Consider the following 26,245-nt stretch of genomic DNA (forward strand, 5'->3'; position numbering starts at 1 on the left):
GAAAGTACCGTTTGTCTTGATCTGGTTACTGCTTGTAGGGAAAATTCTTCTGTCTGAGGCATGCAGATTCACTCCTGTTCCCACGTGAATCCCAGCAGCTCTCCTCCAGAGTGCCAAGGTTTCTTGTTCAGAACAAGAAAACCTCACGTTCACTCTTTTTTTTCAAATATCAAACTAAATTGCCCAAGGGTGCCTGAAGCACCCTTTGCCTCCAAAGCACAAAGGACCATCCCCATAGTTGCTCAGAATTTCCATTAGAGCTAAGAGGAAACAGCTGAGCCCATAGGAGTGTTTTTAAACAGCTCACATAAAACCCTTGTAGCTTTTTAATGGTGCTGTTGTTCAATGCCAGGCATGCCGCAAGTTTCGGGATGATGCTACGTGCAAGGACACGTGTCCCCCGTTGGTCCTGTATAACCCCACCACCTATCAGATGGATGTCAACCCTGATGGAAAGTACAGCTTTGGAGCCACTTGTGTGAGGGAATGTCCACGTAAGTTCATTTCAGCTTGCTGCCACAGAGGAGATGAGGGCTTCGAGGGAGGTGGGAAGGGACCTGTGTCACCCTCTGCATTACAGCCAAGTGCGAGAGCATTTGCTTGTTCTCCTCAGCTTCTCAGGGAACTGGGAGCAGGTGACAAGAATGAGAGAGTAGATGATAAGGAGGACAGCCTCTTCAGTCTTCCTGCATCCATCAGCTTCCCTGATTTTTAGCGGTTACATTCTGACTTCTGAAGATTCTCTCTTGATGGGGAGAAAAAACGTTTTATGAGAATCATCAAAATGATGGCCAGGAAAGACATATGGGATCAATCCTGTGGATTACTGAAGCAGTATCAACTTTTAACTGGTTCTTATTTATGACAGATAGAAAGTCATTGGTTTAAATACTCTTTGTGAAATCCTGAGATCATTGCTTCCTCTACAGATGCTTGCTTTTTCTTTCACACCTTTCCATGTCCTTGGTCTCTTAAACAAACAAGACTTGAATGCAAGAGAGACTTTAGCATACAGAACTGGTATCCCTTTCTGAGGTTCACCACTGCCCTTCCTAGCCCTTACCCTGGAAGAGTTAGTGAAGGTGAGGGATCAGAAGGGATGTGTATTGATCCAGATAGCAGCACTGCTGCACAGTCTGTACTTTGCAATGTTGTTTTACCCTTTTGCGACTGTTCCCCTCTCTTGTAAAATGGTGATAGCACTGCATGTCTGTCTGCCTTCAAAGGATGTGAAAATTAATAATTAATGCCTATGCTTTATGTATGCCGAAAGTTCAAAAAAACTTATTTTTTCTGGTATTGACATACATGTGCATCCCCCGATGCATCCCGCCTGTATTTCAATGTTCTTTGTCATCCTTGTTTTTCCAGACAACTATGTGGTGACAGACCATGGCTCCTGCGTTCGTTCATGCAATACTGATACTTATGAAGTGGAAGAAAATGGTGTTCGGAAGTGTAAAAAATGTGACGGGCTATGCAGCAAAGGTATAAAAAGCATGACATGAAACTCTAAGGCTTTGAAATTATAGGTGATTTATTAGAATAAGTACATGGGGGTCTGACCTGAATTAAGCCCTCCATGTGCAAATTCAATATGCATATCCACTGATAGTTTGGAGGTCTGACAAACTGTGCTCAGAAAGCATGCCTGCAGAGCATGCTCTCCAGATGAGATACGCTGCAAGTACACTTGTGCAGATAAATTGCACTTCATGTGCGTGCGTATCCTGCACATCTGCCTTCTTTGTTTGCCCTTTCCAGTATCTCATCAACAGGAATAAAACAAAAATGGGACGAAGAGAGAGAAGGGCATGTGCCAGAGCCTGTGTGCAGAGATGCTAGGACCAGAGCTGCACAGCTGTACAAGCAAGAAGTGTTTGGTGTTTTCTGAAAAGCAATTGTAGACAAAAGATCTATGAAATCTTACAGTGGTGGGATTGACCAAATGGGAGAGTTTTCTGGACTAGCAGTATTTTCATGTTTATTCCCATACATGTGATTGTGCTTCTCTCTTCTCCCCCTGACTTTCGTGTTTCTACTTCAACAGTGTGCAATGGCATCGGAATAGGTGAACTTAAAGGGATTCTCTCCATAAATGCCACAAACATTGATTCCTTCAAAAACTGTACGAAGATCAATGGGGATGTCAGCATTCTCCCAGTTGCGTTTCTAGGGTGAGTTGCAAGCTGGTCATTGAGCACTGGAGGAGAGGCACTAGGGAGAAATTCAGGCTGATCCGTTCTTCTCCCAATTCCTCATTCTTTTTGTTTCAGGGATGCCTTCACAAAGACACTACCCCTTGACCCTAAGAAGCTGGATGTCTTCAAAACAGTCAAAGAAATATCAGGTCGGTGATGTGTGTTAAGTGTGAGATGTTATATAACTGGTATTGCTAAAAACCCAAAGCAAGAACAGGAAAGTTTTGTGAGCATGTGAGGAGAAGTGTGGGCTAATGGTTTCTGTCTCTGAGCTTCTGAGGGTCACCCCTCACAGAGGTGGTCAGCAGCATTTCGCCAGTGTTACACCCAGGTAACCTGTAGTGGCCTCCTGTCCAAGGTGTGTGGTTATGGTAGACCATCCCTTCTGCCTAATTGTCAGCCCTAGCGAGGAATGAAAGCAGAAGCAATCCCCAGCCACCCAAGAAGTATGTGTTGATGCAGAGGCATGCCCCTCCAGCTAAAAAAAGCCAAGTGTTTCTATTTGTGGAAACCTTTCAGCAGCTCCTTAGGGAAGCGCGTTCAGTGCCTTGCCTTGCATCACCCTGGTGGAGAAGACACCCTCCCCAGCCTGTGGAGCCCTTCCTGGGGGTGAGCACAGCTCTGCCAGCACAACGTGGCCACTGGAGCACTTGGCTGCAGGCTGGTACAAGTATCTATTAAAAGTAATTTCGTTCATCCCATTATAAAATGAGTGTGATGTCAGAGCTGGGCCCATGGATGTGGCTGCAGCCTACCTTTTCTTTCTTTCTCTCTTTTACCTGCCTGGTTCCCTTCAGGGTAGCAGTGACTAACCTCAGAGCTTCATACAGCAGCATGCAATTTCCCAAATCCTTTACCTCCTCCATAGTGCCTCAGCTTAGCAGGGAAATTTGCTTGTCATAGCAAATACACGCTGAGCTGCTGTCCGTTCTGCACCATTCCTGCTTTCTGCCCAGTTTTCCTCTTGCCTAAGGGCATCTCACAAAGAAGACAGGGCAATGTCTCACTCCCGCAGCCTCTCAGGCAGAGTGCTTGCTGGCAGGAGTTGTCACTGGTGGCTTAGCGTGGCAGGATGTGCAGTTCCCTGACACACTGTTCTCTGGCGCTCCTAAGCCCTTGTGGTGGGCTGAAGAGTAAACTGTTTACAAAACGGTGTTTGCAAATAGCCCTAAAATGTCATGTTTCATTTTGAGATTCTCAGAAAAGCACATGGAAAGTACAAGTGCCTCCTCCCAGCTCAGGAGAAGCTGACAGGAGGAGGACATTTCACCTCCAACGATGACCACATTTGCATTATTGTTATATATTTTTAGTCTTCTTTTCTTCATTTCAGGATTTTTGTTGATTCAGGCATGGCCTGATAATGCTACTGATCTCTATGCTTTTGAAAATCTGGAGATTATCCGGGGCCGCACCAAGCAGCAGTAAGTAAATCACATGCTAGACTGCCTGTAAAAGGAGCTCTCTTGAGAGCTGCGTTTCTCTGAGCAAGGTACCACTGTGAGACAGGGTTGTCACAAAACCGATGCCAAATGGGAAATAACCTGTGAGGTGCTGAGCACTGTTTTTTTGTAGCAGTTGAGTGGAATCAAACCTGCACCTCTGTGCTGCTTTTAGAGGGATGCAATGAGCCTGCTCTAAAGACTGGACTCTCCCCACCTAGCCTGTAAGTGTACAGGGCTGAGGGTGCCAGACAAGTTATGATGTGATCAGAAGCACTTTGGGGTTGCAGACATTTAGTCTGGGGCTTGGTGGGCAGTAGGAGATGGAGATGGTGGCTGCCAGGCAAAGCAGACAGTAGCAGAGCATCCAGCACCCGCCTGGGCTTGCCCCAAAAGGAAAGATGTGTTTGTGGACCAGTGCAAAATAACTGTTCTACCTGCTGCCATCGTTACACATCATTCATTGACAGAGTGCACGTCCTGCCAGATTTAGCTTCAAATTCCCAGTTGAAAAAACTTCATTACACAGCAACACATTTGAAAACCAAAAGAAAAATGTTCCAAGTACAGCTCTGTTTACTAACCCTCCTTCTTCTGTGTGTTTTCTTTTTGTCCATCTCCATTTCAGTGGCCAGTATTCCCTTGCTGTTGTCAATTTGAAAATACAGTCCTTAGGGCTGCGTTCCCTCAAGGAAATAAGTGATGGAGATGTTGCCATTATGAAGAACAAGAACCTCTGCTACGCTGACAGCATGAACTGGCACAGCCTCTTTGCTACTCAGAGTCAGAAAACAAAAATCATACAGAACAGAAATAAAAATGAGTGTGGTAAGTCTGTGCTACCTTCTTGCTCATGCTAAAATGCAAAAGCAATTTGAGCATCCCCCTATCTGCAAAATTAATCAGTGATACTTCTTTATTGGAGACAGGGAGAGTGAGATTTGTCCACAGAGGACGTGGGTGGTCACAGAAGAGCTCGTTTTTATTTTGAAAGGCCAGGAGTTGCTCCTGATTTCAGGCCTTGGGAATTATGAGAAGTGAGATTATTCCTCTTCCACGCTACCAGGGTCACTCATGTCTGCTATGGAATAGTTTGGAAAAATTGGCTGTCAGGATAGACCAATTTGCTGTATCTGCTGTCTCTCCTGCCTTGAAGTTTACAGCTTCTTCTCTTTTCTCTCTCCCCCTCTCAGCTGCTGAGAGGCACGTGTGTGACCCCTTGTGCTCGGACGTTGGCTGCTGGGGCCCAGGGCCCTTCCACTGCTTCTCCTGCAGGTTTTTTGGTCGCCAGAAGGAGTGTGTGAAACAGTGCAACATCCTGCAAGGGTAAGGGGCCTGGGGGGTGCTTGGGGTTTTGGCAATGATTTGGGGGAGTCTTGGCTTTAGAATGCATGTGGCTAGAAAGCAAGCAAACCAGAGGGTCTTTGGTTGCTCCAGATTTCACCCACTTGGTAAGGGTGTTAGTCTGAGCTGAGCACTGTGCCCCAGCAGAGGAAAGCTGGGAGCTGAGGTAACTCTCCTTCCCTGGTCAGCATTGCCAAGGAGTGTGCTCCCAGCACAGCTACCGACATGAAAAAATCCCCCCAGGCCTGCCAGGAGGCTATCAGCAGGCCCAAGGAGGCCAACCACTACCCTTCCTTCCCATACAACATAAAGGAGCTTAAAACCCCTGAAAATCCAAACCAAGCCTCTCATGTTAAGCACATCTGTCAAGATTCAGAGCCAGTTGTAGTCACGGGGAATGCAGTCACCCCCTAAAGTCACTCACTGCAAAGGGATCCTTTAGGTATGCTCAAGGTGATGGATTTGCTGGACATGTTTCAGGAGGTCAGAGGCTGCCCCAGGGTGCCCCGGGGGGCTCCCACTGAGGTGGCAGGGAGCTCCTGGCCACCAGCCAGGTGAGTGGCTTGCCCTGCACTGTACAGAGTCGCAGTCGAGGGAAAATTAGCCTTTGTCTGAAGAGCACTGAGAGCAGCAATTTCAGGCAAAATTATTGCTTCAGCTTCGCTCGAGCTGAGGAAAATATATTGATGCCTTTGTGTCAGGACTGCGGCTGTTTTTTTCAGTCAGTTCAGCAGGTGAGGTAGGCGGGGAAGGCATGGCTAGGACCAAAAAATATGCTGATCTTCAGTAACATACGTTAGACAAATGCTTTCCCATCATAAATTTGTTGGTGTAAACACTTCTCTTTTGTTTCTTAATAAATCTCTCAAAGTTGTACTTTTAAAATCATTTGTATTAAGCAAGTACTTGACAGGGTGCTGATGCCCATGATGTTTGTATTTGTCTAGCAACTTGCCATTCAGCAGCTGTCTTTTTTATAAGTGAATTCCCTCCAGCAGCTATTATGACCCGAAGGGCAGATCTGGACATTTTTTGTGTCGTATGATGGGTAGATTTACTTTAATTAATAACACCGTTACTTGAAGTGGAACAGCTTTATTGCTATTGAAACCATCTGTTCCCAACTTTCATATTTTAATGATTCATTGTGTGTTGTAGGGAGGGCATGAATTTAATTATCAGTGCATTGCTGTTTAACTTTCCTAATTATTATTTGGAGCCTTGGAATCATTTGAAATTTTTTTACTGATCTCTTTGCATTACTACCATTTAAAAGCCCGTGGAAATCTTTGAGAATATCCTGTCTCATTAGCTTAAAACGGAAAGTAAACTAATTTGTAGCATGCAGCCTGCAGTGCCATGTGTTCCACTGTCATCCAAATTTCCCTTTCCCTTACCTCCCCCTTGTTGTGTTGAGCTAGTGCCCCTGCTGCTGCCATCGGCCAGGATGGTTCCCCTGCACCTCCTCTGTCCCAGGACAGTTATCCCGATGGACTTAAACTGGAAAAGCCAGGAAGAGGAGAGACGACAAGATTTTATCACTCACTAACTAGCTGACTTTTTATCATTTCTCAATTTTATTTTTTTTTTTTCCAGGGAGCCACGGGAGTTTGAAAGGGACTCCAAATGTCTCCCCTGCCACCCGGAGTGCCTGGTGCAGAACTCCACTGCTTACAACGCAACCTGCACTGGACCTGTAAGGGCAGACTCAGCTTAGCAAACCTGTACCTCAGACTGTGCATCCATGTGTATTTCCCATGTTGAGATAATCCTGAATTCCCATTTACCCTTCTCTGGGATCAGGCGGAGATGGGGCGAATTAGAGGGCAAGGTCTGGGGGTAGGACGACAAAACCAGGAGAGGGAACTTCAGGATGTATTTCTCTTTGGTGTCCCCTGCCACATACATAATCCAGACAGCCCTAGAATCACAGGCATTGTAAGGCCTTTCTTTCTTATGTCCTTTTACAGAAAAAAAATGTAAGGATTACTTACATATGTGAAGATATGCTAATGTGGTGAACATTTTTGGAACATGTAGTTATTGAACAGCCAAGTTGGCGTGAAAAAAAATTACACGTCCTTATTCACAGGAAAAAAATGCTAACATACTGGATTAATACAGTAGCTTTTCCCACTTGAAAAGCCATGATGGAATGGCGATTAAAAATGTTTTCTGGAAAATATTCAGGAAACAATTTTTCCTTAAAACTGCATTCCTTCCTCTAACTAGGTTAAAGTACATAACCAATGTTAAAGTAATTGTAGGTGTAAATTACAATCAAAGAAAAGTGATCAAAACAAAACAATTGGATTTTCATGCTTATACAGTTTCCAAGTTCTTACAAAAGCTCCTTCTTCAAAAGCCAATAGAGTATACTCTTGCCAGGCATCTAGAATCTTCCTCAATTTTGTTCTTTAATTTTTAGAATATTCTCATGTGTCATGAAATGTCCAATTTGGCAACTGTGAAAAATTATTTGTTTTAATCAGATTAAACCCATATCTTAATTGTAAAATTCTCATTCTCATTAATGCATCCACTGTCTCAGTTAGCCCTTCTAAGTTAGCCCTTAGATCCTCCTAATCGAAATCGAATCTCCTGCTTCCATCACAGATCCTACTCTGTGCTCCTTAATCTAACTCTTTAAAACGCATTATACCATCTCCTGCAGCCACTGAGTGTTTGACCCTTGCCCATCAGTCCGAGGAGTCACTGCTCAGTAATGTGAAGTATTTCCATCCTCCCTTCCAGCTTAGACCACCATCGCCTAAAGGATGCTGTTAACATCCTAAGCTCCTTCAGGCAGTGACCAACCCTTGTTCCACGTTTGCCCAGCATCTAGTAATTAGTCATTGTAATGGCCCTTAGACATTGCAGTAATTGAAGTAATCTTCACATAGCTTGTCTTACTGTAGTCCCACTGAAACCAGCACTGTAGATATGGTATAATTTTTTTTTCTTTTTCTGTAGTAGAATTTGACCCAGAATTGCTGGTTTCCCTGCTCTAAAATATTTACGGTATTCCTGGTGCTGTTACAGTCTGAATAAAAACAGTTCTGCCAAAAATGGCTAAAGGCAATGCCTTTAAGCACAAACTAAGTGCTATTCAAAGTAGAAAATGCATGGCATCCTTGGGTTGCCTCCATTTCCTGTGCTTCTTGCAAATGGAGGAGGGAAGCTGTGCTGAGAAACCAGGAAAATAATGATTTGGGGCCAGTACTTCAGGAGGGATAAAGAGGCCCAGCTCCATCATTTTAAATCATTCAATATAGTAGATTGCACCAGGAAACGGCCTAGCCCTCTGCTTTTCAACTTATGTCTTATCGGCCTGTTATTAAATTATTCCTAATTTTAAATGAAAAATGCGAGCTTTCCCATCAGGCAGAGGAAACTCCATGAAGTATTAGCTTTAAACATCAGGTACTGCCTTTTGTACAGTCCATCCTACAAGAGCCATCCTACTTGTAAGCGTTTTAGGTAGCAATGTAATAAAATCACAAAGATGCCAAAGATGCCAAAAACTTGCTGTAGTCGAATACACGTAGATTTATCGTCTGCATTTCCTTCTGAATAGACCAACGTAAGGACATCGCAAACAAGTTGTTTCTTGGTTTCTCTGCAGGGCCCAGACCATTGCATGAAGTGTGCCCATTTTATAGATGGCCCGCACTGCGTGAAAACCTGCCCTGCAGGGGTGCTGGGTGAAAACGATACCCTCGTCTGGAAGTACGCAGATGCCAACTCTGTTTGCCAGCTCTGCCATCCAAACTGTACACGGGGGTGAGTAAAACCTGGGTCCGAAAAGTAAAAAGCAGAGGAACAGCTCATCTCAGGCTCTTTCCCTTCCTGACCTGTCCCATTTCAAAGCACCGAGAACAAAAAATAGCAGGAAATGAAGGAGGTCAGGCATACACAGGTAAAGTACGCAGAGTGCAGTGGACTTTGTAAGTAGGAAAAGTTCAGTGGCACTTCTTTACACAGAGGAGAAAAAAATAATAAAAAAAAAAGCTTTAGGGGATTTGAAAAAGGTTTGTTTGCTTATTTATATAGGAAACTTTCTGGAATTTTACAGAACTCACCCAATAGTAGTGCCCTTTTTTGTTATTTTTCCACCTGGCTGGGTACTGGGTCGTCTGTTTTGGGGAGGAACATCAGTGACATCTGGTGGATGCTGAGTTCCTGGGACCCATTTTTCTCAACACCTTTCATTTTTTAGGAGGGAAATACCTGTGGGATACCACAGTGATTTTCTTTCTTTCTCTCACTTTCCATACGGTAGCACGTGGTCTGGTTTAAAGCTTTGCTTGCCTCCTGAGTGTGGCTTTAATCAATGAGCATCGCAGTAAACCCAATCTGTATGTACAGCTTTTGTCCTCGTTTGGGGAATGGTTAAACTGCCCCCTTTAATGACCTGTGAATTCAGCTGGTTTTTACTGACATGACAGTAAGTGACGGGGCTGCACTCACATCCTCTGCTGGTTTCCAACCTGCAAAGGACACAGGATGCGCAGTAAGGTGTGGGGTTTCAGGCTAGGTAGTTGGGTTATAATGGTTTCAGAGCAAAAGACAACCCATGCTTGGTGTCTTTTCCTTCACAGACATCTGACCTGTAACCTGCAGTGTCTGTCCAATCAAAAATCCTTCATTAGTATGTGTTGCAAGAGAGAAGTTTTAACATTTGTTCTTCAACTATACTCAGACCAACCATCATCCCATTGTATATTTACCTAGCTCAACTGTCTGGTCATGAAAAAATAGAGTGCCCAGGTCCTCTCCTTCATGGAGAACAGGAGAAGGGCTAAGAGGGCAAGCAACTGGCCTTCCTAGTGCTTCTCTGGCTATCACGTAGGGAACTCAGTGCTCTGATTTTCAGATGGCAGCTGCAACAGCAAAGTGGATTTGCCATGATTTACAGCAATGCCCCCTGAGTCTTGTTACAGTTGCAGGCAAGGCTCATCTCTGCTTCCCATCACAACTCTAATAAGAAATTATCTCAGCTGAAAAGGGATCTTAATAACTTTGATCTTTATTAATGACCTCAATACCTGTGATCATCAGTCATTACCAATACAAACTGGCCACCGTGATCCAATACCCTTCTTAAAACTGGCCACATTTTCATGCAGAAATCCTTCATAAGAAGGATATTGGATTTCCATGTAGCCAGTTACTGGAGCAGCATAACCAGTAACCACATCTGAACAAGTCTTTCAACTGCGCAGCCTTGGTAGCAGGATCAAATGCTAGACTTTAATGAATACAAACTCAGGGAAAATAATCTGCCAGACATGAATGTAACTGCAAGACTTGCAGTGGCACTTTGTGCACAAGCAAGTCCCCAGAGCAGAGCTCATCAGAAAAGTCAATTCCTGCTTGGCTTTAGCAGCCAAGGTGTACCACAGGAGTCCAAAAAAAAGTAGTATCTATTTTATCATTTACATGAAAGATCTGGGCTAAGTTTGCCACAGTTACATGGTGGACATGCTTGATGGCCCAGTTCAAGTTGCTGCCCAAATGTGGCAGGAGAAATAGGCTGTATCTCTGACGAGCTCAGGAGAGCTGGAGGAACGTAGTGTTGCTATTTTTGTTTTACAGATGGGACTTCTGAGGCCAAGGGCATTGATGGGTAGGGAGCCAGTGGCAGAGGCACCATGTGGGAACGTGCAGCCCAGCACAGCATTTTCCCTGTGAAGGCAATCAATCAGTAATGCCACTTAGTCATCTTCACGCCTTTCCCTCCTTGTGCTGCGGGAATGTGATCTGTTCAGCAGTGGGTGGAAAACATCTGTCTCACAAAGTTTTTGCGTCTTTAAAAAATACAGTCTCAGCGATTTCTGTACGACAAGAAACAACTTCTTTATTTCTGTCCCTGTCCAATATCATGTACAGAGGCACAGAATTTTATTACATGTGATGAGTTCAGTATTCATGCAAGTTAGATTTTCCAGGATCTGGCTCTAATTTCTTTATCCAAAGAAGCTGCAAGTAAACAGGACCTCTCTCCCCAACTGAGCTTTGACTCAAATTTGGGTTTTAACTTTTGTAGTACTTGCAGTGCATCACCTCCTTTATATTGCCGTGACGAATCTCATCTAGTCTAACTTTCTTTGCTGAGTCGCTTTTTCAGCTTTCATTAGAAAACAGAAGGGAGGTAGCTTTCTCCTGTTCAGCCCAAAAGAATTCTCCCCCATTTCCCCTGTGACTGCTTGGGGATTTTTTACACCAGCTTCTTTCTGCTCTGCTTGTAGTACAGCTGAGAAAATACGCTCCATTAAAGAGAGCAATGTCCCAAAAGTCCTGAAATTACCCAGTTCATACCTCCAGCAACTAATGAAGCACACCAGCTTGATTATTCTGCTCCATGTTGAGAGATCTGCTTTATCCTTGCGACTCTCCAAGACTATGAGAATTAAATTCAGCCACAGCCAGTGGCGTGGAAGAACAGAAAGAGAGGTGGCACAACCATAGTTAATAGTACTGGCTGAAGGGTCCAGCCTCCAGAGTCACTATCAACATTACGTCTTGCCGTTCTTCATATTAAATGCCCCATGTGAATTTAGGGGTGGGTGAGAAGGCAGCCAGGGGTCTGAGAGGGAAGCTTGCAGCAGCACAGCGCACATTCTATGCCTTTGTCACACTCTGAAGGTTAATGAGAAAGAACGGGCAGAAGAAAGTTCTTGTAAGGCTTTGAAAAACCCAATGGTTTTCCATTTATTTTATGACTGTGAAGTAACTGAGGACTTGTGCTGTTAAAGCGTGAGTCCCCTCTGAAAGGCCATAAATCATAGCAACGTGGCTGTATTACATCAAATTAGGAACTGTAGGTCGAGGAGAAAGTTGTTAAAATCTTGATGGATTTGGGAAATAAATAGCTGTGTCTGCACTGGGACAAGTAATATTTATGTAGACAGATGAAATGCTGAGTTCAGGATGTAATAGTTTCAGGGACTGTACACAGCACTAATTTTCCAATAAGTAGAGAAATATTTCAGAGACTACAACTGCTGCTAGATTCCATCCAATACATCCATAAGATCTTGAGGCAGTTTATAACACAAGGTCACATTTCTCATTTTAGTTTCTGTAAGCAGAAGAAAAATGATTCAAGGATGGAAAAAGTGATTGTTTAGATTCCATAAAACCTGGGTTACTTATGTTGGGTGTCATCATAAAATTCCACATTAAAAAAGATGGCTATATTTAGTCTTGGATGGATATTTGTCATAGGTTTTGTTTCTTCTTTGACTTGTGAAATGAATCAGAAAATCACATGGGATTTGAAAAGCACAAGCTGATCCATCATTTTCTTCCCGAATACCTTTTAACTTTATCTCACTAGACTTGGTACTGATGGATTTGTGTGGGAAATAATTTTACAAAAAGAAAGGGTACAGATGAAAATCTACACCTCTCCTCCTTCCACTTTCTGGCCTAGGAAAATAACTGGTCAGTCATTCTTCAGACTGTGGATAGTATCCCCTCAGATAACTTTTTTCTGTTATGAAGTTCATGGAGGTTTTGCAATCATAAAGCATTATAGAAAAACAGAATTTTAGAAAGGGTTAATTTGAGGGAACCCAGTCACATTCTGGAATAACGTGAATATTTTTAATTTCATGTCCATTATCAGGAGAAGTCGTATATGGTTTGTTGCATTAACATAAAAAAATTCCTACGCAGGTGATTGATATAGTGTAATAGGATGAGGTCTTGGGTCCTAGATCAGTTTTCTTTTAAGTGCCCAAAGAAAGGAGCCTTGTGCAAAGTGAGATATGTTTCCTGTGACCATAGGGAAGCTGGTAGTTCTGCTCTGCATGTGCAGCCTCACTGTGCTTAGTTACACAACAGAGCAAACAAAACAAACTGTAGATAGACAGGGAATGCTAACAGAGCTGGGTGCCCAGAATCCGGGAACCAGTGTGCACAGTACTTCCAGCATGTCCAGGACACCAGGATGCACATTCTTGCATGGGAGCCCAGTGAACTCACAAGACCTTCCAGATGCTGGGCCTTGGAGCACTGTGTTGGCCCTGAAACAAGGCAAATACATGGGGGAAGATCAGAGTAATGAAACCAAACATATAAACAAAAACACAATAAAATGAGCGGTTGCTTCCCCTCTTCCTCCTCCAGACCTATGATCAAGCTGTGAGATAAAATCTTCAGCCCCACCTGCCATCTTGAAATTTTTCTGTTTCCTCCTCTTAGCAAGGGGGAACTCAGAGCACTTTTCCTGGCGTGGGTTCACTCCTTACCCGCTGCTTGACCTCCTCTGGCGTTGCTTTGGGATGATGCACCTTCTTCGAGTCAGCGCAGGGAGCGGATACCACAAACTGGACTTTTCTCTTTGCTGTGCTCTGTTTTTCTGTGGTGATGTAATCCCCTCTGTAATGCTCTCCTTCCTTGGTAGGCACCACAAAGACCACAATTCCCGTGAAGACCATACATCTCGTAGCCCAGCAACACTTAGGGAATGCACGGTGCCTCTCATGCCCACTGGACCATCAAGTGAATGCAGTCACTGCATTTTCATCTGTGTTGTTTTTTTGCATCAGGCTGCCAAAATTAATTTGGAGCATTTTAAGCTCAAATGGAGGGAGAATGACGTGCTAGTAGTGTTTCTGGCGCTCTGGGTAACTGTCATACCTGTTTACGTTGCCAATGGCATAAGATCATCGATTCTGAAAGAAAAATACAACAGACACATGAGAAAATACTTTAGCCAAAGCAAGGATTGTGAAATGCTGTTTTCTGTTGGGACCATGTATCTGCTACTGATGTTTTCCTTTGCAATAGGAAGTCTGGAAATTGTAATCCTTTGCTTCTCGGGAAACATGGATTATGCAGGAGGATCTGCAGCAGTGTGTTTCCATATAGCTTTCTGCCCTTGGACAGGGAAGAGGCTGCTCCTGTCTTCCTCCACAGCCAGCCCTGAGCTTCTGTGCTAACACAAATGTCCACGCAGAGCCAGTGCACTGGCTGATTGCACACTGGCCACCCCACAGCTGCCTCTGTGGCCAGATATTTTGTGCAGCCTCAGTTTGACTGAGCTGCATGGATAGGACAGCACATGTAGAAGCACAGATATATTAAAACAAAAAGAAGCAGAGACTCCAGGTCCATTTGAATTCTTTCTGTGTCCTCTCTCCATTCTAACACATCATAGAATGCTGTTTTAAAATACTCTTTATAATGAGTTCATAGCATAACTATGCCTCTGTGTAAAAGCTTCTGGAGCAAGGCAGTTGACTGATATTTAATAGAGTGCATGATTATTATAAATACCTTGAACTGCTCTGAAACACAAAGTTTTCATCAGTAGCACTCTTCTTAGTTGGAGTTATAGGAGTAGGTATGCCAGAGCTAATATATTTGTAACGTTCATTTGTTTTTACAGGTGCAAAGGACCAGGTCTTGAAGGCTGTCCAAATGGGTGAGTATTTCATCTGATACAATTAACAACAGAGCTGGAAAGAATGCGTGCATGTTTACATTTTTTTGCTGGACACTCCAACACTGGGACTAACATTCTGTAAAGTCCTGCTTCAGATCTGTAGGGAGAAGTGACAGATTAGGGCAGGCTCAGATCTATAAAAATGACTAAATAATTGATAAATTTCCTACTGGTACGAGACTCCAAAACCTTGTTCTGCTTAGCTTGTCAAAAGGAAGGTCAAGGTGAGACCTGGGTTCTGTTACTGGAGAACAAAAGGAGGAGCTGGAAAAAGAAAGAATAATGGCCTAGAGGCGGAAAGAGATATGTTTAGGATTGATATGGTTACCTGCGTTACAGGGAATTAATTGTAGGCCCCTAGGGGCTTTTCTAGCCCTGCAATCTCTATATCTCCAACCTCTCAATGCACAGATGAACATTCATTCTTCACATGAGATCTCACTTTGCATTGTTTGGCCTCATGACTTGCTCAAGAACATGCAACAAGTCAACATGCTTCTCTGACTAAGAGGGATTTAGTTTCTGGCCATTAAGACATGCTAGGGAAAGACAAATTCAGCCTAGAAGTACTGTTAAAAAGTGACTCTATTTAATAGTAATCCCTGGGGCAACTTATAAAGGGCTGTGATGGATATCCAAGTACAGACCAAAAGACAACCTTGGAAAACAGGTTTTTCTTTTCAACTTAAGTTTGAAACCAACCAGACTAATAAACAGGCAGCAATCAGTACACGCAACACAGTCAGTTTACATGTTACCCAGCCTCAGACATTTTGTACTGGGGGAGAAGGGCCAGTGATTTCAAGAACATCGTGAACCACATATGATGTCCTCTCATAATGGTGAGCTGTCAGCTTCACTGCCAGTATCACAGCTGTGTATGCCTTCTTAATATCACCTTCTCTCCATGTGTACAAAGTTGTCAATACCTCATCTGTATGGAGAGCCTTTTCTCCATAATTTTCAAAGAGAAACAAAAGTGCCTTGATTTATTAAGGGGGGGCCTTGCAAATCTAGAACAAAAGTACAAACCCAGCAAAGCAAATGTCACAGAAATGGTAAATGCAGAAGGCTGTGCAGAAATGATGTGCAGATGGAGGAGGAGGTGGCGAGAGGAGTGGAGGAGAAAGCTCCACTGCCAATCACAGTAAAAGTCCGGATGGTCTCATATCAGCTCAGTTGTTTTGATTTTTCAGTTTTCCTTGAAGAAGAAGAACAATAAACACAACCACTGGGGTGAGGAACTTAAAAATACTGAGACTGAAGAGACCTGAAATTTCAAATAGGTTTAAGGAGATGTGCAGACCATATGTTTGGTCAAAACCCAAAGCTACACGCAGCCCCTCTAGGTTTGGTGGTGTTTTCTTGTTTTTTAATCATACACCTAAGCATTTTTTTTCTCTTCCGCATCTCATATTGTGCTGCAGCTCCAAAATCCCATCCATCGCAGCCGGCGTTGTCGGAGGGCTCCTCTGCTTGGTTGTGGTTGGTTTGGGCATCGGCCTGTACTTGCGGCGGCGCCACATCGTGAGGAAGCGGACCCTGCGCAGGCTGCTGCAGGAGAGGGAGGTGAGTGCCACGGTCGCATCTCGGAGCTGGCTGCTTTATTTGGGGCAATGGGTCCCGACCTCCTCAAATGAGAGGATTAAAGCACCATGGATCTGCTTTGTAACTGAATAAGCTCCTGGCTTGACTAACACAGCGTCTGCCGCGCTCGTTGGAAAACAGGCAGTGTGCACCTAACACCTTCTCACTTAATCTCAAGTCTGATCCCTGTGGATATAATTTTCCAAAGCTTTAGGGGATTTAGATGCCTAAATCCCAGTGACAATCATTGAGACTGGGGAACAGACTAAGCCTTAGGGTGAGGTGTAATGTGTTTGCTGATCCATGCTACCTTGCCACGTAGACCCTTAGCATTGAAACCTTTCTCCCTCCAGACAAGCCTAGTAGCAACTTGGGCACAGTTGAAAATTTTACCCCCTTGATCAGATATAAGTCTGATCCTCATGAGAAAAATGAGAAAGGAGAGCAGGGAAACGGATGGAGGAAGTGTTTGTGTCTGGTCTTTTTTTTTGTTTTTAACACATGAAAAACAAAGCCATCAAAGTGAGTGGTTTGCCCTGTTGGGCATGAGTGAGGTTTCTACACTGCTTTGTTTTTTGCACGGTGTAGGTTTCATGTGCGTTACAACATTACCCTCTGGGTTCCTCACATATGAAATTGCAAAATTCATTATCCTCAATTTAAAGATGTTCTTTCATGATTAGCCCCCTTTTCTTTCCAGTCCAATCTTAGTAAATAAGTAGCAAATTGTATTTGGTATTCTGCTAAAAGCCCAATTGCAGCTTCCTTCTGTGCTTCCTGGCTTTGCAGAGTAAACTGCTAAAATCCTTACAGCTGTCCTGCTTTCCAGTACACTGCCTTACAATATTTTACTTACCGCTCTATTCTACAGTTTTAATAATGGAGTTCAGTTTGTGCTTACCTTGTATTTTAGCCTCTGGACTCCACAAAATTAGGATATTTTATCACAACAGAAAGGTCACTGGTCCACTAAAAACAGATTGTATCTGTCTAAATATGGTTTTATTCAATGGAAAGGAAAAAGGAAATCACTAAAGGGAAAAAGCTGACTTACACATAAAAAAAAAAAGTGTTAAATATCTCTGTTTGGAGGGCATTACTTCTGTTTTCAGTAAGGCTTAGATCGAATTTTAAAAACATCAACAGTCAATTCAACGTTGACTTTTGCATTGATGAAAGAATTGTGCTCATAGTTTAAGTTGCTGTTTGTAAACCTGGTGCTGTGGTCTGGGAGAGCCACCTCCAGTACCATGGGAATTTCATCTAATTAAACAAGATTAAACCTGAAAGGTTACAGGTGATTCTTGCACATTATTTAAAACATTTTTATAATTTATTTGCAAGTTTAAAAAAAATAATCTTATTTAAGATCTGTGGTAATTGCACTGTTCTTCATGCCATGTGTTTTAAGTCTTTGATGTCTAAGTCTTCATTTGAACACTAGTATTCCTTCATTTTCCTTCAAAATGGCAGTTGCCATTCTGTGCAATTTCATGGGGCAGAATTGGTTCCATGGAGCTTGATTTTGATTGATTTTACCTCTGAAATTTGGAGTAGCTCCAGATATTTATTGCTATAAGTCAGAGTGAAGCTATCCTCACCTAAACTTCATGTGGAATAAAAGGTTCATCATTTTAAATGAAGGATTTATTTCCCCCCACAAAGTTTGCTGCTTGCTGTCCTCCCAGCCTGTATGTCCTTCTAAAGCCTTGTTTTTCTGTATGTACCAGCTTGTTGAACCACTGACACCCAGCGGGGAGGCACCAAACCAGGCCCATCTGAGAATTTTAAAGGAAACAGAATTTAAAAAGGTCAAAGTTTTAGGCTCCGGAGCTTTTGGCACTGTTTATAAGGTAAGATCACGACGCTTCTCTTTCCCTCTTTGTCTTGTTCCATGCAAAAGCCACCCAAAAAAGCATGAACTGGGATCTGAAAGGTCTATTTCTGAAGCAGACTTCCATCTGTGGCTGAGACCTTTGGGGTACAAATCACATTGACCTCTGAAAACAGGCACCTACATCACTAGGTGCTGCAGCAGAGCTTCCTCACAGCTTCATATGGTTCACCTCCCAGCTAAATGACCTCCTGACACTACAGATGTAGAGCGCTGAACCAGTCAGACATAAACCTACCTGTCACTGCGTATGTTTAGGCTGGATTATTTGTACAGGATAGGTGCCATCTTGTTGCATGAGAGAAAATTCCAATTCATTTCACCCATGATTTATAAATTGGAAGTGGCAAGATTTTGCATATGCAGTTGCCATGATGTGCTAATTAATTAGATTTCTATCCACGTAAGTTGCTCTTTATGCATGTCTTGCACTATTTATACAGGTAATGAATATGTCTTTTTTCAAAAAAGTATGGTAGAGGTGACAAAAAGCAAAATACCATTCCATTGACAGGATTCTCTTAACACCCACAGGACACAATGATTTTTACATATTGCTTGCCAAATTTTTGTTGTTTGCCATTGCTCCAAATATTTAAGTCTACTCAGAAGATGTAAAATGTATATGTAATTGTGAAAATTAACCTGTTAGATATGAGACTGAGTAATTCTTTGTGCTTCTTTTTGGTAGGGACTTTGGATCCCAGAAGGGGAAAAGGTTAAAATTCCTGTTGCTATTAAAGAGTTGAGAGAGGCTACATCACCAAAAGCCAACAAGGAAATACTTGATGTAAGTTTTCATGTTTGTTTTGCCAAGGTGACAGTGGTCTGTGGATTTTCCTCTATAACAACTAAAAGGATTTCAGGACTTTGGGTGGCAAGAAATATTTAACATCCCAAACTGAATTCTTCGTATAGAACTACTATGCTGATTTGCATCCATAATTCAGTTGCTTGGCAAATGCTTTTGTGTCTTCCATGAAGGCCTTGCTTGCAGTTGATCACTGATGTTAAACTCATGGGATAGGAACTGGCACACAAGGGAAGGGCAGAACTATACAAACGACACGTTTACAGCTAAGCCCGTTTTCTTTATTCTGGTGTCTCTGGCCTTAAATTTTGGCATTCATTGTCATTATGACAGTACAAATAAAAACAGTAAAAACATGTCTGACATTGCAGATTGTCATAAGTTAGTTGTTCAGTTACATAGTATTAAATTAAATATAAATCCACTTGAAAATGATGGCACCGTTAATCAAACACAGGAATCCTTCTGCCATGGGAAAATGTGTGGAATTTTTTTCGTTTTCGTTAGGAAGTTAACCACTTTAGCAGGACAATTATTTTTAAAATAAATAAATAAAAATCCAGCTTTGAACAGCAAATGACACCTCAGATATAAAGGCTTATCTCAAGTGGTTCAAGCTAGGGAAGATGTTAACAAGCATAGAGCGGGAAGTGTCAGTATGACTGGCTGTGAACAAACCACTACCTGTGCTATTGATGATAATGAAACACACTGGGAATTTCTGATCACCCTGAATAAACAGCATTACTCCAACGTGTTATTCTGCTTTAATAGATTGTGTATTGCAGCAGAATAGGTGGTCTGACACATGAAGCAATATCAATCCTGATTTTAGTTAATGAGGTGGCGCATGTTTACAAACACCCTTCGCCCAAAGACGAGTGTCACCCTTCCTTGGGTCGCAAACCCGCATGGTCTGCCTGGTCACTGCCCCAGCACACCCTTCCATTTCACTCTTCACAGTGATAAGGAGCATAGCACAGTCTTCACAAAGAATGCTTTGCACTGAACTGCATTAAATCCCAGTATACTGGAGGAGGGGCTAATTAATAACCCTACGGTACTGCATCCTGCCTTCAGCAGAGCAAGATACCCAGATGACAGGACAGTAGATGCATGGACTGTGTGCTCTACAGTGATATCAAAGCACTTTGTCTTTTCAAAGAATTTTCTGTATAGCATCCCCACTTTATCTTTTCTTTTCCATTGAATTAGGATGCTTAACAAAAAGCTCTTGATTTTTTCAGTCCGGTTCATTTTTTTAGATGATTTGGTTGGTAGAATTCATTCTGTATTTTAGGAGAAAAAAAAAAAAAATACAGGTGAAAGAAGTCAGAGGGATGACTCCAAAAGCTCCTGTCCTTTTGCTACACATCCAGCTTTTTAAGGTCACTGAAACCTCAGAGATAATAATGTCCAATTAAAGGTGATTCCTCTTACAGAAACATGCTAGGCATTGAACAAGCACAGCAGCTTTAGTTCGTATAATCCAGGCGAGCTCTTGCTGACTTTATTAGGGTAGGGCTAATTCAGAAGATTGTTGTTGAATACCGAGCATACTTGGAGCAGGTCAGAGCGTACCGCAGAGATTTCCAAGATAAACAGTTGAAACAAAGGCCCACTTTAATGTCTTAGGCTACTAAGAGGGACACTGGACAGACAATAGCTCCCTTCTGCTCCCTGCGAGGAGGCGGTGGCCTGTTTCACTTTGAGATACCAAAAGCAATAGGCAGCGTCAGCACCTGGAAGCTCTCCAAAAGCACCCACCCTGCGCCTTCAGTTTCCCCATTCTTAGCCTCCAGGTCAGCCCTGTATGGGCTGCACAGCAGATGGGCAGGGAGAAGAACAGCTCTGAGTCTGCAGATTTTTTTTTTTTATTTATATTTTTTTACCCCTGCTGAAATTAATACAATATGGGTCTGAATCCCAAAAGGAAACAATGCAAAGAACAGACACCCTTCATCGGTACAACTGCTGGGTTTTGAAGCCTAGTGAGATTAGCGTGTTTTGGTCTCTGCTTCCATCTGAACATCGCACAGCAGATTCACAAGATTCTCTAAAAAATGCAGCTGTAAATATCTACGTAGGTGAAGAGCACATTGTATTCTTCTTTTATCTTCCCTTGAGCTACCCTACAGAATCAGTGCTCTCCTTGACAAAGGATTGTTTTTCAGTAACCTCATATTCTGCAGGAGGTTGGGGATCCCTTATCCAGTTCTGCTGGAGATCTTCTTTAATCTGGCTGCCTGGAGGCCACTCTCATCCCACGGGCTCTGAAACAAAGAAACCAAATGCAGTATTAGCACCTCAGAAGAAACTGCATTACATCATGTTTTGCTTAGGCTGGCACGTCAAGTAACAATTCCAGGGCCAGAACATATTGCTTAAGAATTGGGGTTGTTTATTTCTTGAACGTCATTGCTGTAATATCTTTGTTTAATAATAGTTCTTACCAGCTTTACAGCTATGTGACATCTGTGGAGAGCTTGTTAGATGATGAGTTTAGCGTTATGGTATTTCATTTCTTAAGCTCTTAGAAAGTGTAGATTTGCTTCTTTCCCTGCCACAACAGTACCTTGACTGTTATTTTAGGCTTTAGGGGGCTGCTAATCTAACGCTCAATTGCCAAGGGATGATTAGTTGGTGTCAATCCAGATGCTGAGTTATGATGCTGAACTAAAAGTTCACTGCGTGGAAAATTTCCCATTTATTTCCCATTGTGTCAGTTTTCAATCAAAGGGCTTTAAAGTGCCTAAAACTGAAATAATATAAATCTGACACAAAGTAGTAAAAAAAAAAAAAAAATCAGCTCTATTCCCCCCTCCCCATTGGAATTCATTCTTTGAGCTGGCACTTGACAGAGGGTGTCAATACAAATATAAATATCAAATTTAAATCTATAATTAATTTTTGCATGCAGAACCCATGAAGTGTGGGGCTTTAACATGACCCCATTACACTGCACCAGCCTCTGAAGAGATCTCTCTTCTCTTAACTGCAGAAAGAGCAAAGAAAGAGGAGCTACCTTGAGTACCTTTCACAAGTACCTAAAGCTACATGGGATGAACCCAGGCTTGAAAGTAGAGTTTTTCATATTTATGAAACTCAAACTCAGAATTCCAGTAGACCAAAGGCTTTATTGCTCTTTTTTATGAAATTTATAAATACCTTCTTGATATCATTTACATTGCTATATGGGTCTAAAATAATTTTTCCAATTGGGGACAATATTTTCACCAGTGTTGCTTAAAGTAAGATGTATTCGGGTTTCTAAAGAGGTGAACTGATTATTAACTTGTTTGGTTTGACATGGACTGAAGAACAACATGGACAAAAAGGTCTTGTTTCTTAAAAAGTGAAGCTGTCAGTCCCATCCTAGCTGACAACTTTTGACTTTCTGGGTTAGTACTAACCTCGACAGAAGTGCAGAAGTCTCAAAACTGCTGGTTTCCAGTCAGATTTGTGAAAATATTTGTGGAGGGAAAAAGCCATATGACACATTCACAGGTTTTGTTGCCCTTGCAGTTAGATGTTCAAAATCACAGAATCATAGAATCATTAGGGTTGGAAAAGACCTCCAAGATCACCTGGTCCAACCATCACCCTACCACCAATATCACCCACTAAACCACGTCTCTAAGCACCACGTCCAACCGTTCCTTTAACACCTCTAGGGACAGTGACTCCACCACCTCCCTGGGCAACCTGTTCCAACACATAACCACTCTTTCTAAGAAAAAATGTCTCCTAATTTCCAACCTGAACCTCCCCTGGCACAACTTAAGACTATTCCCTCTAGTCCTATCCCTAGTTATCTGCAAGAAGAGGCCGACCCCCAGCTCCCCTGAGCCTCCTCTTCTCCAGACTAAACGCCAGTTCCCTGACCTTCCATCAGGTTCCAGCTGGTATCAATTTTTTAATTCTTATTAGGTCTGTGAGCTTTGTCCCCAGGACTTATGGCCAGTGTTTGCTTGGTGTACTGGTAGCAGGAGACCATCTCTACTTCTGCATCTCAGCGATACTCCAAGTGTTCAAAATCTAGACCTTGCACTGCATGGAAAAAACTTGGTCCACAGAGTCAGAAACAATACTTTTGTATCTGATAGGCAGCACGTAGTTTGCATGTAGTATTTTAGCAAGCTCTTGAACTACAAACTTGTTTTATACTGCCTCTAAATATTTCTGTCACACAGAAGGGAGTGTATCACATCACTTTCTTCCATTCTTTCTTCTCAGGAAGCTTATGTGATGGCTAGTGTTGACAATCCTCATGTGTGCCGCCTGCTGGGAATCTGCCTGACTTCCACCGTGCAGCTGATCACTCAGCTTATGCCTTACGGCTGCCTCCTCGATTACATCCGAGAGCACAAAGACAACATCGGCTCCCAGTACCTTCTCAACTGGTGTGTGCAAATTGCCAAGGTAAGCTGACCAGCACACCTCCAGGGGCAGCTAGGACTCAGACTGCAGCCCAGTGATCTGGCAACGCGTCATGTTTTTTTCCTTACCTGTCCGTGTAAGTCTCCATATTCCACCACGCCCCATAGTTCCTAGAAACGTTATGCACAACAGTAAGCTCTTGCTTTGTTTTCAGCAATCTACCATCTTCAAGCTGCTGTGCAAACCTCATCATCTCTTCAAATTGTTCCCAGGCAGTGTTATATTGTCACCAGTGCATTTACATCCAAACCAAACACCCAGTAATGAAATGACAGTGATGCAATGAAGCTGCGGCAGAGAAGGGAATAGAATTTGGCAATTCTGAAACCAAAATGCTGCTTCAGTTACTGGATTCCTTTGGCCTGTGCCACAGGGCAAACACTGATGTTAAATATGACACTGAGAATGACTCTGATTTTTCAGGCTGTAATCTCTGTGGTCTGGGGATCGAAACTGCTGATTAATAAATACCAGCTCAGCCATAGTGTAGGCTGTGTGTGACCAAAAGACATTCAGGCACGCCAAGTCTGCTCTGCAATTTATATGCACTGAGTTGGTGCATGTAATCTGATTGCAAGGACCACGCTGCCAAATAAAAGCATCATTATCATACCCAGCACTGGCTGCCTGCTTGTGCTAAACTCAGCAACAGAGCCAAAGAGAGGTGTAGAAAAGGAGACAGAAGTACAGCCTCTAGCCCTTATCGGCAAGATGCTGCGTTTGGAAGATGGTTAGGTTTGGAAGAATGGGGCAAAAACAATAGCTGCAGTTTGTATGACATTTGTTGTACGTGAGCACTGTTTGCAAAGCCCAAGTGCTTTAATGCTGCTTATTTCAGTAACTCCGGTCCTGAAGTTAACCACACACTTACAGCCTTATCGGTCCCTTGAGACCTTGTATACATCTCAGGCTCTCCTGGCTGTGGTTTGCTTTCAGGAAACATGCTGAGGACCTCAGAAACATATCCACCAAAAGTACACAGAGCACATTTTTCATCTCGGTGTGTGTACTTTTTACAGCACATTCCTCAGCAAATGAATTTTAATTTATGCATCCACCCGGGATGTGAACTGCTGTTATTCTGACTATTTTGCTCTCCTGTTTAAAATCAATTACCGCTCTGTCTAGGTCTCACTCACTTTGGAGGATGAGCTAGAGGCCACATTCTCCTCCTTTTCCTCCTCCTCCTCATTGCTTTTTAAGGTGGCAAAATCAATCCCCAAATCAATCCTCAGGGCATCATATTTGTTGTGCGCTTGCCCAAAGTGTTGCCATTCACAATTGTTAGCTTCTGTTTGATTTTTTTCACGTCAGTTCAACGTTCACCCATAGCAACCTCCACCCTCTCCAGTGCTGCTTGACCTTCAGCACGCTCCTTTGTGTCGCTCTGTACTGAAGTTCTCCTCAAAGCACTCGTAAATCTTGTGTATGGCTTTTTCCCACCAATGAGTCTGGTGTTACTAATCTGATAAAGTCAAGCCTGATATTTTGACTTTCTCTGACTCTTTAAAATGTACTTTTTTGGGAAGGAGAAAAATTGTAGCAAGTATATTTGTGTCTGGAAATTACCCAGCAGGAGACAAGTCCACTGTGAAGCTTTTTGTTTCTGTTTTCACAGCTTTGAAATAATTTCTCTTTGTATTTTTTACAAACATTATCTTTTACTGAGGTACACAGCCATGTCATTCAGACAAAATGTTATGACAGAGTATATACACACCATGTGTAAAAACAATGTGAAGTAACTGAACGCATTAGTCTCACCCTTAATGATGAAAATAGCTTGAATCCCAGGCCTGCACACAATTATAGATCTGCTGCACTTTCTGCATGAGCAGTTCAACATCTCCGGTGTATGGTTATGCATGTGCGCGAGTCTTTTGGCTATCTTAAATAGCTGAGTGCAAAACTGATATTCTGCTTTTCAGCAGCTTTGAGTCCTAATAAGTCTCTGCAGCAGTACATGTTTAGCAGGAAATTTTTTGCTCTACTGGGGCGAGATTATGTGATTTTTTTTAAGATAGTCTGTTTCATGTCGGCAGCTCAAGTTTTTTTGTTTCAAGAGCTCTGCTCATTAAAGATATATTTGTATAATTAAATGCATACTCTTGGTGGCATTGTGCCAGTTTGTTTGGGTGGTTTGTTTTGGCAACATGAGCAGCTCTTAGTGCAGGGGTGAAGTTCTGCTGAGAAAATGCAGTGGAGGATTCGCTGGTGGTCCAGGTTAACAGTGGGCTTAGGAAGAGGGTGGAGGCTGGAAAGGAATTACTCCCTCCAGTGCTCTGTCATCACATCGCAGTGACCATTTTGGTGTTAATTTTGTAGGCGAGAAGCACTTTTTTATTAATTCTTTCTTCATAAAAATACAAGCACATAAGCTACTGCCAGCAGAAATATATCGACTGGGAGTAATTGTGGTTTTTAGAAAGGATCTTGCAGGAAACTTAGAAATTGTGAACTTTTTGATTCCATACACCAAGAGATTGGAGTTGAGGGAACAGAGAATAATCTCTGTGGTCAGAGAGGCAGATGTTAGATTCATGCCTTAAAAGTCAAAACAGCACAATTAGCCATTTTATCTTTCTGAGAGATCTGCAGTCACTCCAGAGAAAAGTCAATTCTTCCTCAAGAGAAGTTGTACCAAAACAGCACGTATGCTATGGTGAATGCAGTCTAATCATGGGAGGCAGTGAAACTGGAAGAACTTGCCTTTTCAAAGAGGACTTGAAAATAGATGCAACTCTGAGCTCAGCCATAAAAAGAATTTTATTTTATTTTTTTTACCCTTTTCCTTTTATTGCCTTTACAGCGTATGCCTAATTGTTAGCAGTGAGAAGGCAGAGCACATGGTAATGAGGCACAGAACTGGTAACTTTGAAGGATTAATTTATTTTTACTTGAACTCCTCCCAGGCCATTCGCACCTAAGTGCTCCCGATGAGGCTGGCCTGTGTGCACAGGGCAGATGAGAGTTACTGTATGTACTATGCTATCCTGAGGTCACCAAGGTTGAACAAGTGCAGCTGAAAAATGGGTTTGTCCACTCATTTGGCAGCACTATCCTGATTTT

General features: G+C 42.7%; 1 protein-coding gene across 2 annotated transcripts in view; it reads left to right on the forward strand.

Moving 5' to 3' along the window:
* EGFR (epidermal growth factor receptor) overlaps nucleotides 1-26,245 on the forward strand; it is a 163,663-nt gene that overhangs the window by 122,423 nt on the left and 14,995 nt on the right. For both annotated transcript variants that reach the window (XM_040547924.1, XM_040547923.1), the window contains exons 7-20: nucleotides 353-494; nucleotides 1,372-1,488; nucleotides 2,051-2,177; nucleotides 2,277-2,350; nucleotides 3,535-3,625; nucleotides 4,272-4,471; nucleotides 4,837-4,969; nucleotides 6,584-6,683; nucleotides 8,613-8,770; nucleotides 14,388-14,423; nucleotides 15,872-16,013; nucleotides 17,762-17,884; nucleotides 18,617-18,715; nucleotides 22,973-23,158. In XM_040547924.1, the coding sequence (XP_040403858.1) occupies nucleotides 353-494; nucleotides 1,372-1,488; nucleotides 2,051-2,177; nucleotides 2,277-2,350; nucleotides 3,535-3,625; nucleotides 4,272-4,471; nucleotides 4,837-4,969; nucleotides 6,584-6,683; nucleotides 8,613-8,770; nucleotides 14,388-14,423; nucleotides 15,872-16,013; nucleotides 17,762-17,884; nucleotides 18,617-18,715; nucleotides 22,973-23,158 (1,728 nt within the window). The remainder of the gene's footprint in view (nucleotides 1-352; nucleotides 495-1,371; nucleotides 1,489-2,050; nucleotides 2,178-2,276; nucleotides 2,351-3,534; nucleotides 3,626-4,271; nucleotides 4,472-4,836; nucleotides 4,970-6,583; nucleotides 6,684-8,612; nucleotides 8,771-14,387; nucleotides 14,424-15,871; nucleotides 16,014-17,761; nucleotides 17,885-18,616; nucleotides 18,716-22,972; nucleotides 23,159-26,245) is intronic.

This window comes from Cygnus olor, chromosome 2 (assembly GCF_009769625.2).
Source record: "Cygnus olor isolate bCygOlo1 chromosome 2, bCygOlo1.pri.v2, whole genome shotgun sequence".
Taxonomy (NCBI): Eukaryota; Metazoa; Chordata; class Aves; order Anseriformes; family Anatidae; genus Cygnus; species Cygnus olor.